The sequence below is a fragment of the Schistocerca americana genome, chromosome 2 (assembly GCF_021461395.2).
Source record: "Schistocerca americana isolate TAMUIC-IGC-003095 chromosome 2, iqSchAmer2.1, whole genome shotgun sequence".
NCBI classification, from domain to species: Eukaryota; Metazoa; Arthropoda; class Insecta; order Orthoptera; family Acrididae; genus Schistocerca; species Schistocerca americana.
The window spans coordinates 51,104,622-51,121,322 of NC_060120.1; the positions used below are offsets into that span (position 1 = coordinate 51,104,622).

At 40.6% G+C, this 16,701-nt stretch overlaps 1 protein-coding gene across 1 annotated transcript; it reads left to right on the plus strand.

The window, feature by feature from the left end:
• The first annotated feature begins 643 nt into the window (after positions 1-643).
• Positions 644-1,075, plus strand: LOC124593778 (membrane-associated progesterone receptor component 1-like). The gene has a single exon (XM_047132127.1). It carries the CDS (start codon positions 644-646, stop codon positions 1,073-1,075), a length of 432 nt encoding a protein of 143 aa, XP_046988083.1.
• The last annotated feature ends 15,626 nt before the right edge of the window (positions 1,076-16,701 follow it).

The following is a 16,701-nucleotide window of genomic DNA, read 5'->3' on the forward strand; positions in this document are numbered from 1 at the left end:
GCGGAAGGTACAGGAAAGCTGAGCAGGACAGTGAAATGGTATCCTCTCAGAATAAGAGCGTCAGACATGAGTCAATGCCACAGAGGTCACTGCCCTCAGGTGACGTTCTGCATTAACAGTGCCAATACTATCCCACACTTCCAAAATAATGTTAAAAATAATAAAAAACGAATAAAAAAGAAAATTGAGGCAAACCTAGGAGAAGACCAATTTGGTTTCAGATCAGGAAAAGGAACTAGAGAGGCAGAGCTCTGAGGATGGTATTAGAAAGACGAATTTGAGTAAATCGGAAAACCTGCTTGACCTTTATAGATTTACAAAAAGCATTTGACATGGTTAATTGGAAAATTGTTATTCCGAACAATGAAGGTAATAAATCTTGATTGGAGCGACAGAAGATTAATCTGGAACCTGTATAAAAGGCCGGAAGCAGAGATAAAAGTGAATCGTGTGGAGAAGAAAGCAAAAATAAGGAGGGGAGTAAGGCAAGAATGCCCATTATCACCATATTTGTTCAACTTATTTATTGAAAAAAACCATTCAAAAATTGAAACGAATAACCAAAGGAATTAAAATTAACGGGGAACGAATACAATGTATCCGTTTTGCAGATGCTGTAGTAGTACTTGCTGATTCAGTAAAGATGGCGGATATCTTGGATGTGGTGGAAGAGAGCGGGTTTCTTTCAAGTTTAATATGGGAAATTCTTAAAAGTCCAATTAACATTGCTTTGGTGGGAATAATCAGTTATCTTGTATATAAAATAATAAAAAGCAGGCAAAAGGTACATGAACCTGTGCACATTGAACCAGAATTACCGAAGTTAAGAAGAGATTTTACAGTAGAAGAGTTACGAAAGTATGATGGAACTGGCCCAGATGGAAGAATTCTTGTTGCTGTGAATGGAAATGTCTACGATGTCACGAAAGGGAAACGTTTTTATGGACCAGGTGGTCCATACTCAGCATTTGGAGGACGTGATGCTTCCCGTGGTCTTGCTACATTTTCTGTTGATTCGGCAAAAGATGAATATGATGACTTGAGTGATCTAAACACGATGGAGATGGAATACTAAGAGAATTTAATCAAAATATAAAAAAGAGTGGTTCATGGTGTGGGTTCCTGTTGTCATGCCCTAGTTCATGAACCACGGGCAACGTATGAGTGGCCAAGTAAGTGGTCCTGACAGTCGGGATACCAGTTACTTTGGAATAAGGCTGGGCATCTCGGACATATTGAGTAGTGGTCACCTTTGTGCTCAGACGGCAAAGACTACCAAATCCACCGGTTAGTCCCTCAACCGTTAGGGGTAAAACTCAATGGGACCTGGGGCAAGTAAGGCTAGCAACCTGTTTCCCTGGTACTTTAAATATGATGCTGGCAACAATCAGAGCAAAATGCCTCGGACCTTTGGAGGTGACTAAGTCCCACCTCTAACTGACAAACCAGGGACTCCTAAGATACGACTTGGCAAACAAATGGTAATGAGATGGGGAGCTATTAATATCAATGGGGGCTACTCTGGGAAGAAGGTAGAGCTGGTAGAGGCTGCAAGTAAGATGGGGCTGGACGTTTTAGCTGTTAGTGACATTCAGCTAAGGGGTGAGAAAGAAGAGGAAGTGGGAGCATACAAGGTCTACCTGTCAGGAGTCAAAGCAGGAATAGCACAATGGGGTGTAGGGCTTTACATCAGGAAAGAAATGGAACCCAGCGTAGTTGCAATAAGGTATGTAAACGAACGACTGATGTGGATAGATTTGACAGTGTCTAGCAAGAAAATTAGGATTGTGTCAGTATATTCGCATTGTGAAGGGACTGATCAAGATAAGATGGATAGTTTTTATGAGGCACTCAGTGATGTAGTTGTTAGAGTAAAGGCCAAGGACGGTGTTCTGCTCATGAGTGATTTTAATGCCAGGATTGGAAATCGAACAGAAGGGTATGAAAAGGTTATGGGTAAATTTGGAGAGGATATGGAGGCCAATAGGAACGGGAAACAACTCTTGGATTTCTGTGCCAGTATGGGTTTAGTAATCACAAACTCCTTTTTTAAACATTCACTGGTATACTTGGAAAGGAAGGGGAACCAGGTCTGTCATTGACTATATAATAACATATCAGGATTTCAGGAAGGCTGTGAGGGACACACGTGTATTCAGGGGACTCTTTCACGACATTGATCACTATTTCATCTGCAGTGAAATTGGTATTGTGAGGCCGAAAGTGCAGGAGGTCAGGTCCATATGTAGGAGGATAAGAGTGGAGAAACTTCAGGATAAGGAACTCAGGCACAAGTACATAACAGTGATCTCAGAAAGGTACCGGTTAGTTGAATGTAGTCAATTACAGTCATTAGAAAAGGAATGCACAAGGTACAGGGACACAGTACTAGAAGTGGCTAAAGAATGTCTTGGAACAGTAGTGTGTAAAGGTAGGATGAAGCAAACAGCTTGGTGGAATGACACAGTCAAGGCAGCCTGTAAAAGGAAAAAGAAGGCGTATCAAAAATGGCTACATACTAGAACTCAGGTAGACAGGGAAAGTTATGTTGAAGAAAGAAACAAAGCCAAACAGATAATTGCAGCATCCAAGAAGAAATCTTGGGAAAACTTTGGAAACAGGTTGGAGACTTTGGGCCAAGATGCTGGAAAACCATTCTGGAGTGTAATTAGCAGTCTTCGAAAGGGAGGCAAGAAGGAAATGACAAGTATTTTGGACAGGTCAGGAAAACTGCTGTTGAATCCTGTTGATGCCTTGGGTAGATGGAGGGAATATTTTGAAGAGTTGCTCAATGTAGGTGAAAATAAGATCAATGTTTCAGATTTCGATGTACAATGGGATAGGAATGGTGATGGAAATAGGATCACATTTCAGGAAGTGGAGAAAATGGTCAATAGATTGCAGTGCAATAAAGCGGTTGGGGTGGATGAAATTAAGTCGGAACTCATCAAATACAGTGGAATGTCAGGTCTTAAATGGCTACACAGGATAACTGAAATGGCGTAGGAGTCGGGACAGATTCCATCAGATTGGACGAAAGCAGTAATCACACCAATCTTTAAACACGGAAACAGAAAAGATTGTAACAACTACAGAGGTATCTCTTTAATCAGCGTTGTGGGTAAAATCTTCTCAGGTATTGTTGAAAGGAAAGTGCGAGTATTAGTTGAGGACAAATTAGATGAAAATCAGTGTGGGTTTAGGCCTCTTAGAGGTTGTCAGGACCAGATCTTTAGCTTACGACTAATAATGGAGAAGTGTTACGAGTGGAACAGGGAATTATATCTATGCTTTATAGATCAAGAAAAGGCATATGACCGGGTTCCTAGGAGGTAGTCATTGTCCGTTCTACGAGATTATGGAATAAGAGGCAAACTTTCGCAAGCAATTAAAGGTCTTCACATAGATAGTCAGGCAGAAGTTAGAGTTGACGGTAAATTGAGTTCATGGTTCAGAGTAGTTTCAGGGGTAAGACAAGGCTGCAACCTGTCTCCACTGTTGTTCATATTATTTATGGATCATATGTTGAAAACAATAGACTGGCTGGGTGAGATTAAGATATGTGAACACAAAATAAGCAGTCTCGCATATGCGGATGACTCAGTTGTGATGGCAGATTCGATTGAAAGTTTGCAAAGAAACCTTTCAGAGCTAGATCAGAAATGGAAGGACTATGGTATGAAGATTAGCATCTCCAAAACGAAAGTAATGTCAGTGGAAAAGAGAGATTTACGGATTGAGTGCCAAATAGGAGGAACAAAGTTAGAACAGGTGGACGGCTTCAAGTACTTTGGATGCATATTCTCACAGGATGGCAACATAGTGAAAGAACTGGAAGCAAGGTGTAGCAAAGCTAATGCAGTGAGTGCTCAGCTACGATGTACTCTCTTCTGCAAGAAGGAAGTCAGTACCAAGCTGTGCACCGTTCAATCTTTCGACCAACTTTGTTGTATGGGAGCGAAAGCTGGGTGGATTCGGGTTACCTTATCAATAAGGTTGAGGTTACAGATATGAAAGTAGCTAGAATGATTGCAGATGCTAGTAGATGGGAACAATGGCAGGAGGGTGTCCACAATGAGGAAATCAATGAATAACTGGGAATGAGCTCTGTAGATGTAGCAGTCAGGGTGAACAGGATTAGATGGTGGGGCCATGTTACATGCATGGGAGAAGCAAGGTTACCCAAGGAACTCATGGGTTCAGCAGTAGAGGGTAGGAGGAGTCGGGGTAGACATAGGAGAAGGTACCTGGACTCGGTTAAGAATGGTTTTGAAGTAATAGGTTTAACATAAGAAGAGGCACCAATGTTAGCACTGAATAGGGGATCATGGAGGAGTTTTATAAAGGGGACTGTGCTCCAGACTGAACGCTGAAAGGCATAATCAGTCTTAAATGATGATGATGATGATGATATAAATAAGAAGAAAACAAAAACTATGGTAGTATGAAAGACAAAAGAAAATGGTAGAGTTAATATTAAACTAGAAGATGATGGTCTAGAGCAGGTTGAGAACTTCTGTTATTTGGGGAGCACAATCACTGACGACAATAAATATATCACAGATATAAAGAGAAGAATAGCCTTGGCAAAGCAAGCTTTCCAAACTAAAAGGAATTTACTAACAGACAATCATATAAGCCTAAAAGTAGGAAAAAGTTTGCCAGAACTTTTGTCTGAAGTGTCTTAACATACGGATGTGAAGCGTGGACTCTGGGAAAGGCAGAGAAAAAGAGACTGGAAGCAATGGAAATGTGGATATGGAGAAGAATGACGAAAACAAGCTGGGTAGATAGAAAAAGTAATGAACAGTTCTTAAGAGAAGTGAATGAGGACAGAACGCTGCTAAATTATATAGGAAGAAGAAAATCAAAAATGATAGGGCACATAATGAGACACAACCAGTTCCTAAAGAATGTACTTGAAGGAAACGTTTTAGGGAAAAAACCAAGAGGCAGGCCAAGAGCAACGTATTTTAAAAACATCAAAGAAGATACGGGGATGAAGTCGTATGAAGAATTGAAGAGGATGACAATGGAGAGAGGGGCGTGGCTAAATCGACAAGGCATAGCCTTTAGTTTATGATGATGATGATGATGATACCGTCCGTCAGAAGCGACCAGAAGCGGCTCACCTACGTGTACCAAACCTCAGTGGTGAGTGTTGCCGGTGTCAGTGGGAGCCAGTACGCCGCGCTGAGCAGACTGGCCGTCTACACCGCCGGCTGCAGATCCATTGCAGCTCTGCAGGACTGTGTAGGAACAACATGGTGATCTCATCCATTGGCAACCAAAATCTTATCTGCTAGTCCTCTAGCAGTCTCCTTGTTCGGTATCAGTATTATGCTTGAATAGAAATCACAGTTAACAAAATATTCCTTGGGATTATGCCGTGGTCTAATGGATTTCGCATTAATACACAACGTTTCGTCCGCAATGTGCGGAGGACATTTTCAGCGGTGATCGTAGCTTCTTGAGCGCCCAATTCACACTCTTGCTCGCTACTGACTGCAGCAAAATTCAGCTTACTCGTGCTCCCACGCAATGGCCTGACGTCACATGCTTTGTATATCCAGACACAAATGACTTGCAGCTTGCCGTCGTTCGCTGTTGTTATCACCGCATGAGAGAACATATTTTCTTCAACATCTGGATCTAGATGTCATTTTATTTCACGCCCTCCTCCTTCCTACTGAAATTCATGGAGTGCTTAACTATCTCTATGGCCTCCCTTTATAGCCTTTCACGGCATCTGTTTCTGGCTGCCAGTACTTGAGTCCTATCAGAATGAATGTGGTGGGCTCCTGGTTGCAAAACATGTTCCGCAACAACTGATCTGCCAACCTGTCCCTTCTACAATTGCCCTTGTGCCCTACTGGTGGTTTTCCGACATTCTTTTAGTGTTGTCCACGTACACCTCTCCATAATAACACGGAATCATACAAATTCCTGCTTTTTCCAGTGGTTCGCAAGCATCCTCGACCAATTTTGTGTGACCCTGTGTCTTTCAGGTGGCTTCTTATATCACAGCGATGTCCTGTTTCTTCGAGGTTTTTTCTATGTGGTCATTAACGAAAGGAAGGAAAACTTTCGATTTCACAGGCACTTGTGCATCGCTATAATTTTTGCGCGGTTGTCTTAACACTCTTTTTACCTCAGCGGACAGATAACCATTCTCGAGAAAATGCACTGGTGAGGTGTTTTAATTCCGCATTAAGTACCTCCGGTTTACAAATGTTCCTTGCTCTACAGCTAACGTTTTTGTTCACAAACATCTCAACGAGGTTAATCCGAAGATTCGGTTTACCCTGGCGGAGGAGGCAGGCGGAAGATTTCTTTATGTACAAGTTTTGAAGTAAGAAATGGTAGCTTAGCCACACAGTTTGTAAGTAGGCTGTTTAGATTTTTATGTTGCGCTAAAAATAAAATAAAATAAAATAAAATATTGTGTGTCAGTTTAGTGATGATCAGAATAAGTAAAGAAAGAAAAGTCTGAGTACGTTCAGTGTTGCTCAGCTGTTTGAAAATCAAATAACGTAAGAGGTGTATCAGCACAGTCATTTATAATTTTTCTAAGGAGACCTTACAAGTTTACCGAAAACCCAAGCACACGGAACATTACCTACACCGAAATTCAAACCACCACCTGCAACAAAAGCGGGGCATCATGAAAAGGTTGGAGGATAGAGTAAGGAATGTTTGCGAATCGCAGCTGCTTGATGAGGAAAGACCTCACCAGTGCATTGCTCAAGAGTGGCTTTTCGTCCGCTGAGGCAGAGCGCCGCCCAAAAATCTTAGAGATGCACAAGCGCCTGCACAGTCACAAGTTTTCTGGCCTTTCATTAAGGGCGTTAATGAGCAAATGGAAAAAAATCTTGAAAAAACAGAGCATGGCGGTAATTTGCCAGTACAAACCCACCCCAAAGATACAGGATCCCCTAAAAGTGGCCAAGGATGCTTGCGAATCATTGGAAAAAGCAGCCATTTATAGGATTCCGTGTTGTTATGGGAAGAAGTACGTGGGTAATACAAAAAGAAAGGTCAGAAAGGGACTAGGAGGGCACAAGAGCGATTGTAGAAAAGGCAGGGTGACAGATCAACTGTTTTGGAACATACTTTGCATTCAGGAGACATCACATTCATTTTCATAGGCCTCAAGTACTGGCAGCCAGAAGCCAGAAAGGCTATTTAGGGAGGTAATACGAGATTGTTAAACACTCCAAGAATTTCAATACGAAGAAAGAGGGCGTGAAATAAAATGACATATAGATTCGAGTGCTGAAAAAAATGTGTTCTACCACGGGGTGATATCAAAAGCGGACAATTGGAGCCGACAAAAACAGTTTGTGTCTGGGTTTTCAAAGCATCTGACGTCAGGCCATTGCGCGGGAGCAGGAGTAAACGGAATTTTGTTGCATTCAATAATGAGCAAGAGTATGAATTGGACACTGTTGAAAACGTCCTCCGCACATTGGGAACGAAACTTTGGGTTTTAATGTGAGATCCATCCGACCACAGCATAATAGCCCCTAATATTTCCGGACATGAATGTTTACATTGCATAGAATTGCCCATGTCTCAGTGACTGACTCTGTCAAACCAGCTTCATTCAATGTATTGCTTCGTTATACAGATTTCCCACAATGGCCGGGATTACATTTCTCTTATGTCTGACACACGTAATAAAAGAAATCAACATAAGTAAAATGCCTTACTTGTTTGTCCATGAACACACCAAATATCAAACATAAGAACATGTATCAACCAAGTTTTGAGTAATGTACCACAGTACATCGTGTAGTCATGTCATAAACTCCTAACAGTAGGACGTAATTAAAAAACAATCCAGTTTGACTAATCTAAATTACAGATAAAGGTAAGGCAAGGCAAGGCATGCAGTTACAAATGCGCATACCATCAGAGAAAATATGTTATTCACACATAATTTACACGTTAACATTTTATTGAGGTGAGTAGATGGATTAAATTTAGTACTCCCCAACAGCACCGACATGCCTTGTATCCATTACCTCAAATTCTGCTTTGGTGAGTCATTCTCATTATCAGGCAGCACCCATGATACCGAAACCATTCAGACTACGTAAATTAGCTGAATGTGAAATTGAAGATAACAGTGAGAACCGAGAGGCCTAATGGTCCCCGAATGAATGCAGGATAAAAAAAGACCAGGTAAAAATGATCTTACAGGTTGTACAACGGGACGTATCCTTTGCCACGTTCTTCATAGCGGTTTGCAGAGTATGGCTGTAGATGTATATGAAGATATAACATCCAGATAGAGGAGAGCCACACTTACAAAAGTGATGAAAATTATCTCGCCAAGAGAGAAAATACAATTGCGTATGAAGTTACACTACTGGCCATTACAATTGCTACACCACGAAGATGACGTGCTACAGACGCGAAATTTAGCGGACAGGAAGAAGATGCTGTGATATGCAAATGATTAGCTTTTAAGAGCATTCGCACACAAGGCTGGCGCCGTTGGCGACACCTACAACGTGTTGACATGAGGAAAGTTTCCAACCGATTTCTCATACACAAACAGCAGTTGACCGACGTTACCTGGTGAAACGTTGTTGTGATGCCACGTATAAGGAGGAGAAATGCGTACCATCACGTTTCCGACTTTGATAAAGGTCGGATTGTAGCCTATCGTGATTGCGGTTTATCGTATCACGACATTGCTGCTCGGGTTGGTCGAGATCCAATGACTGTTAGCAGACTATGGAATCGGTGGGTTCAGGAGGGTAATACGGAACGCCGTGCTGGATCCCAACGGCCTCGTATCACTAACAGTCGGGATGACAGGCATCTTATCTGCATGACCGTAACGGATCGTGCAGTCACGTCTCGATCCGAGAGTCAACAGATGGGGACGTTTGCAAGACAACAACCATCTGCACGAACAGTTCGTCGACGTTTGCAGCAGCATGGAATATCAGCTCGGAGACCATGGCTGCGGATAGGCTTGACGCTGCATCACAGACAGGAGCACCTGCGATGGTGTACTCAACGACGAACTTGGTTGCACGTATGGCAAAACGTCATCTTTTCGGATGAATCCAGGTTCTGTTTACAGCATCATGTTGGTCGCATCCGTGTTTGGCGACATCGCGGTGAACGCACATTGGAAGCGTGTATTCGTCATCGCCACACTGGCGTATCACCCGGCGTGATGGTATGGGTGCCGTTGGTTACACGTCTCGGTCACCTCTTGTTCGCATTGACGGCACTTTGAACAGTGGACGTTACATTTGAGATGTTTTACGACCCGGGCTCTACCCTTCATTCGATCCCTGCGAAACCCTACATTTCAGCAGGATAATACACGACCGCATGTTGCAGGTCCTGTACAGGCCTTTCTGGATGCAGAAAATTTTCGACTGCTGCCCTGGCCAGAACATTCTCCAGATCTCTCACCAACTGAAAACGTCTGGTCAATGGTGGCCGCGCAACTGGCTCGTCACAATACGCCAGTCACTACTCTTGATGAACTGTGGTATCGTGTTGAAGCTACATGGGCAGTTGTACCTGTACACGTCATCCAAGCTCTGTCTGAGTCAATGCCCAGGCGTATCAAGGACGTTATTACGGCCAGAGGTGGTGTTTCTGGGTACTGATTTCTCAGGATCTATGCACCCAAATTGCGTGAAAATGTAATCACATGTCAGTTCTAGTATAATATATTTGTCCAATGAATACCCGTTTATCATCTGCATTTCTTCTTGGTGTAGCAATTTTAATGACCAGTAGTGTAAATAACACTACCTAAACACTTTTTATACTCTCTCTGTTGCGGAAATGTGTCAGATTTCTTCAGTAAGTGCAATATTCCGTTTATCTTTCTTATAATAGAAAAGAATATAGTGGCGAACTATAAACTGAAACTCTGTTTATCGGCAAATTCTATGACTATTTCAGAAACAAATTACAATTTGCCAGTACTGATTTCTAGCCCCATTTGAAACAATTTATATGTTCATACTTTAAAGCAAGTAATTCAAAACTTAAGTCGAATTAACTTCGGAAAATAGTTCATAGTAATAATAAAAGCAAAAGTACTTTCGTATAAGTTCAATTTGTATGCTTTCCTCACTACCCTTGAAGCAGGTCATGTAACTAGCAACATTTATACACTTTTGGCACTGAACTTTGGCACGTTTAATGCAGACACAAATCAATTATTCAGAAACAGGATACTCGGTCTTCTGTACGTTTAGGATGGGATCCTACATTGGTTTCACGATCAGGACAATTTTAAGATTCACACACATGTTTATATCACTGGAATTATTATTGAAAACCACTCACATAAACATACTGGTCCATACTATGATACGCATCTGAGTTCCTGAAGCAGGCGGAGCAGTGGCGCAATAGTGGTGGCATGCAGGTGGCGGCTGCCTGGTCTCACACTCTTGCTGTTGAATGCTCTTTATGAATTCTTCTTGGCGACGTATTATCCTCGTTTTAGAGCCATTCCATAATAACAAGAGCACCATACGACAGCCGAAACCACATCCGAGGCAATTTGAATATAAATTGGTTTTCAAAGGCCCCACTTGGCAACCTCTATGTTAACTGTACAAGTTATAGCCACTGAATCCCCCAGTAGCCGCCCAGATCGACCGCCAAATCCACCTTTTAGCGTCCGCCAGGCCACCTCCGCAGTGAGGGGGTTCCCTACACCTTTTTTACAATACGGTACAACATCCCTAAGCATGAACCAGTTTTTTACATACACATTTCTCTTTCTTAACATTCATATTTTATACAGTTTCATTACTTATTAAGTTTTTTACCTAAGTACATTACAAATTTCAACTTCCCTCTGAAAATTCAAAGATCTTAACTAGTAAAGAACAACCACTTGATAGTCACATACACATAATCACACTGTATAAATTACTTACAATCGATATTGGTGTTACAAATTCCACGGAACGTTCAGTGCACGACTACACAGAGATGAATGTCGCTGTGCTGCAAGAAGACAAAAGACTGGCGCGTTACGTGCTTTGGCGCTCGTAAAAGGAGCATAGACTGGACGGAAGTCGGCGCAAATAAAGGACGCCTTTTAGTATATCTGCTTGGAGAAATAATTTACAGTTTGTGTTTTTATTAATGATTTCGTCTTATTAACAGAAACAAAAGGTATGGATTTACTTAAGGGGGGGGGGGGGGGGGGACGACAGGGGGACGGTCGAAAAAACTCGAGATTTTTTTATTACGGAATTCGAATGTATAGACATTGATGAATTATTCTCCAAAATATTACGCGCGAACTCCGCACAGGAATGAGTCTTTGAGCGATTGAAGCCGAGCGTGCATGGCGCGCGTGGACATCAGAGAACCTTTTGCCACAAGTAGTTATCGATATCATTCCTATTTATACCGATTCGAATAAACCTGATTTGCTGGAGCATTGTTTTGGCGGTTGTATTCAAAGGGTAAACGAAAGTTTCAATAGCCTCATTGGGAGATACGCTCGAAAAACAATATCCAGCCGAAGCGAAAATGTCAACATGGCTTCAAACTTGGCCGTATGTTTATCCAATGTAGGCCGCACTGCATTAATGCACGCGGCAAGTGTCTTTCAAATCAAAATCGGTGATGAAATGCGACGATTCTGTGAAGACAGAGACGCCAGCGGCAATGCGCTCGGCGACGGAAAGGGGTTGGAGGACGAAAATGAGGGCTTATCAGGTCAAAGTAGCAGGAAGCGACCACTCACTAGCCGGGGCGATATTATGGACCAGGCCTCAATGATACCCCGTAAGTTTCAAACTTAGTCCCTCTTTTTAATATGGTAAATACTTGTCAAACTTTAAATGCGTTTTTCTCAAAACAATTTTCATCCGATTTTAATGATTTTTTGGTCTCCCTTGAAGCAAACTGAATTCTCTTCAGTTCATCGTAGCCCTTTTTTTATGTTGATATTTAGTATTTTTTTCCGCCAAGAAAGAGGGATCCAAAAATTGACATTTTTTTCAAATATGTATAATTCTGCCATTTTTTATTTTTTTGGAAATCCCTACGACAAACTAAAATTGCATCTGTAAGATCAGGGTGACATGTTAATTTCATATTTCAGATAACAACAAACGAAGTTACACCGACAACTGTCCATCTACCTCCTTTCAGAGCTGCCTCGGGTAAACCCCACTTACACTTCAATGTACGCTTTATTCATCGCACCAAACCCCATTTTTCTACTACGTTCCGGTACGGCGAAAATAAATCCTGAATTTGAGCAGTATTTTCGTCTGTCACCATGTCGTTCCCCTCTTAAATGAAACAAATAGTACTCTCTCTAAGATGGAACCCATATTTACTGCAGTGGGGATTTCCTTAGATTGTTAACATTTGTATGAATCTAATTTTAGGTTTTAAGACTACACAGCTGGAGCTGTTCAAAGTAAACAGCGTGAGACAGGAAAGTTCACGAAAGTGTAGCTGAAATGTCCGCAGGTCTGAATTAGAACTTAGGCAGTAGATCCCCGATTCTTTATCGTATCGAACTCTCATGAACAAAACAGCCTCTAACGTCTGATTATCTCACAAATGAGCTAATGTGTTAAATATCTGACGCTAAGCACGTAACGAGAAACCGAGTGAAGTGGCGCAGTGGTTAGTACATTCGACTCGCTTTCGCGACGGCGACAGTTCAAACCGGCGTCCGCTCATCCAGATTTAGGTTTTCTATGATTTCCCTAAATCGCTGCAGGCAAATGCCGTGATGGTTCCTTTGAAAGGGTACGTCCGATTTCCTTCCCCATCCTTTACATAATCCGAATTGTGCTCCGTCTCTAATGACCTCGATGTCGACGGCACGTTAAATCCAATCATACAACATCCGTCAATGTAACGAGAAAAAATTTAGAAAAGCTTTGAAATTACGTTTAAAGTTAGTTGGAAGTGGATGACTTATATTCTAGGTAATCACAATCTGTCTTAACAAAAAACTAGTTTTCCAGTACCTCAATGCTTATGGCGTCATATCTTCTGAACCATGTGTCGTAGAATGATATAATTTTGCAGGTACATTCAGTGCTATATATGGACGCTATACGCAAAATTTGTTGCGAATACAGTGACAAACAAATTAAAACGTCATGCCCCGTGCATCAGTTTTACGAAATGAACAGAGGAAACTTAGTAAGCAGTAAGCGATTTTCCTTTCGTCATTATGAAAGGGGGGGGGGGTGTGAGTGCCAGCGAGAAAAGCTTTCGGAAAGATTTGAAATTATGTGTAAAGTTTGTAACAAGTGCTGAAACTCAGAAATACTGGTTTAATACGTTCTGGGTGTTTACACGCGCAGATTTCCGCTGCCTGAAGACATACAAAGAGCATAACTGTGATACATTACTGTGTCGAAACATGCACGTAACACTAAACCTCTGAATGAGCAGATTATGTCAACATTTAAAATTTTTAAATACGGTCACTATTCACATGAAAACTCTTCACCTGTGGAGGGCTTAATAGGCAACCTGAAGCTGACTGGGTCTGGGCTCTGTGCTTCAGAACAGTCACTAAATAATATAAAAGTATGGTTACTGAATTTAAGTAAAACAGAACGAGGAAAATTCTGTACTGCACAAGGCCTGACCACACCCTTAAAAATAATGATGGCGATTTCTTAAGTTCTAGGTCTTTATATTGAAATGATCGTGAACTGGAAATAAGATGTTACAAATCTACTGAAGCATTTAAAACTCTGAAGCGTAAAATAAATATAACTTCAGGTGTCAAAGCTAGAACCACTTGTAAACAGCTCTTTATAGAGATGAGCATACTGAGAACAGATGCTCAGTAAGTTCACTCCCTTACGAAGTTCGTTGTTAATAATCAATCAATGTTCGGAAACATAAACATTCATAACAATAATAGCAATAGGAGAAAGGACTTACATTGTCCTTCTCTAAGCCTTAGTGTGGTGTATTGAGCCACATACGAGTTTGATAACGATGTAACGAAAGTAATAGACAGCAGAATTTGTTTCAAACACACCATGAAATCATCTCTGTTCGCAACTCATGCATTACAGAGAAGACTTTTTGAATATACAATAAGTTTGTGTACAAACAGGCAGAGACACCAAGATTTAACACAATGACGTATACGTCACGAGATAATGGGCTATAACGTAAAAGTAACTCATTCCACGCCGTAGGTAGAGATAACAGCTATAATGCACTGAGCATGCTCTGGAACATATTCTGCAGCATCATTAACACTTGCCAGTATTTCACACACAACTGCCCTGCCTCAACATTAATGGCAGTTCTTTATCGTCTGATGATCAAAGATGAAGAATGATGAATTAAATAAACCACTGTCATCCACATGTAGCTTTGACTTCAAATAGTTTAGTGAATAGTGAATATTATAATGAATTACGTCCAGAGTGATGTCTAAATTATGACCCTCCTAAATGCTACACTTTCCTTGTTCACCAATACGTGTGCGTCATTTCTCTACCTTTGCCTCCTTTACTCTGTAGTTGGTGCAACTTACTAGAAGGCTCTATGCATTTAAGAGATTGATTTAACATCGCATTTTTAGCCTTCTGATGTTCTGTCTGAAAGTGCGTTTACAACAAGTAATGCAAGCAGGCGGACGCCTAAAAGTACTCCCACAGGGGAGAGGTTCGACACCTCGCACAGAATTTCTGGTAACTGCTGCTGGTGGACGGAGTTTCGAAACCTCTGTAGGCTCTCTTCGCAAAGACTGGTGACTGCGACTGTCTTAGCTGCTCGTGCTGCCTTACTGTTTGGGAGGAAAAGTAGATGTGTTACAAGAGTGTCAGTAAATATAGGCCTTTGACTGTTGCAGGATAATAACAAAATCAGTTCCTTAACCTCGTTTCTGCCTCATTTAACACTACCAATACCAACGGAGGTAGTCTCTGTCCATCAGTTGTAAATCACGTAAAGTTTTGAAAATAGCGTTTATTGCTTTTAATTAATTCTTTTACTGGATTCTATAATTGTTTGAAAGTTTTCAGTTTAACGTAATCCAGAATTTTGAGTCTAGTTGAGGTCGTCAAAAAGTAAATACTACTTTTCAAAATGAATGCCTTTTTCAATAAATAATAGCAGTCTAATAACATAAGACATCTAGATATCAAATTTTAGGGTTCATAGCAGCTATGTACTCAACACTGACCATGACTTATTTCCCTTTACCTTCTGATTTTTTCATGTTCTTTCTTGTTAAGTCCCATTATGTATAGTGTTAGATACAACTGTGATTGAAATAGTATCCATGTGCACTTAGCGACAGAGAAATATTACAGATTTTAGAAGAATTTACACATCCTGAAATTGAAGTTGATAATACTAATGAAGTGATGACGGAAACTGAAGAGGAATGTGTGTATGCGAGGATTTTTCTCTCAATCTATGTTACGTAAACTCTAATATGTGAACTGCACTAAATGTTTTCCAAGCGTTCTATGCAGATATTTACTGGTAATTTGAACGGATATTGCTCAAGATAGTAGGACTAAAACACGTTTTTCAAGACAATGTCAAAAAACATTTTCAGATTCTGGATACCGCTTATACATCAGTCCTCTTTCCAAAGTATATAGTTAATAAAAGTCAGCAAGAATTAATGAAATTTGCATTCTTTTAAAACGTTTTGTAGTCATAAAGGAACTGTCCATTGGCAATAAGCATTATTGAAAATGTGTTGGTACTGGTAATGTTAAAGGAGTACGATGCATATTTAGAAAAAGAAGTGCTTAGATTTTTATGCGCTTCTACTTAGTGTTCGATTTTGTAATATGTCTTCAGTAGAAATAATTTTTAAACACTGGAACTGTGTGTACGGTGAGAAGTAAATTATTTTAACTCACGACACAACAGAAACACTAAAAATTTCTAAAACACACATAAAGATAAAAATTAGGCATTTGATTGGTATTACATCATTATTCATCCTTATTTCTTATCCAGTTTCGCTGTTAAAATGATTTAGTTCGTACAACATATTCCAAGAATTTCGTCATCCTGATAAGATTCGTAACTTCTAGAAACATTGACAGATAAGAGATGGTAGTAGATTTCAAGTATTTTTACTTTTTCTCTTTCCCTTGTGGGATAGTCTACAAAAGAACTATTCCGTTCATTACTTCAGCTTAAATTTGGACGCTAAACAAGTACAGAATCAAATCAGAAGTGTGCAGCGATCAGGTGAAAATATTTATAAGCAGCGACGTAACATTTGGAATATACAATCCAGGTGCTAAGTTAAGTAGTTGGTAAAATAACAGATGAAGACAAGCTACAAATTTAAGATTTGTGTCTCGAGATGTAAGGTCATATGCCTCACCTGTAGAAACTTACATTATCCCATACAAAATGTACATTTCGTTTTAATTATCTTGGTAGCTGAGACACGAATGCGTATAGAAAAAGTAGAGGCATTAAAACCCAGTCATCATTCAGGAGGATCTAAGAAATTGATTGATAGCTGTCTCCGAAAACTAAGCATACAGTTGATACCAATTGTCATGTTATTTCTAGCTATTGTACAGGACTTCTGTTGCACATTAGGTACAGGAGTATGTGACAACGATCAATCGAGAGTGGATACAACTCAGTTTCCGTGCTCATCATTCTGCAAAAAGGGCAGTTATCATAAGAAAAAAAAAACATTATGCCACTCAG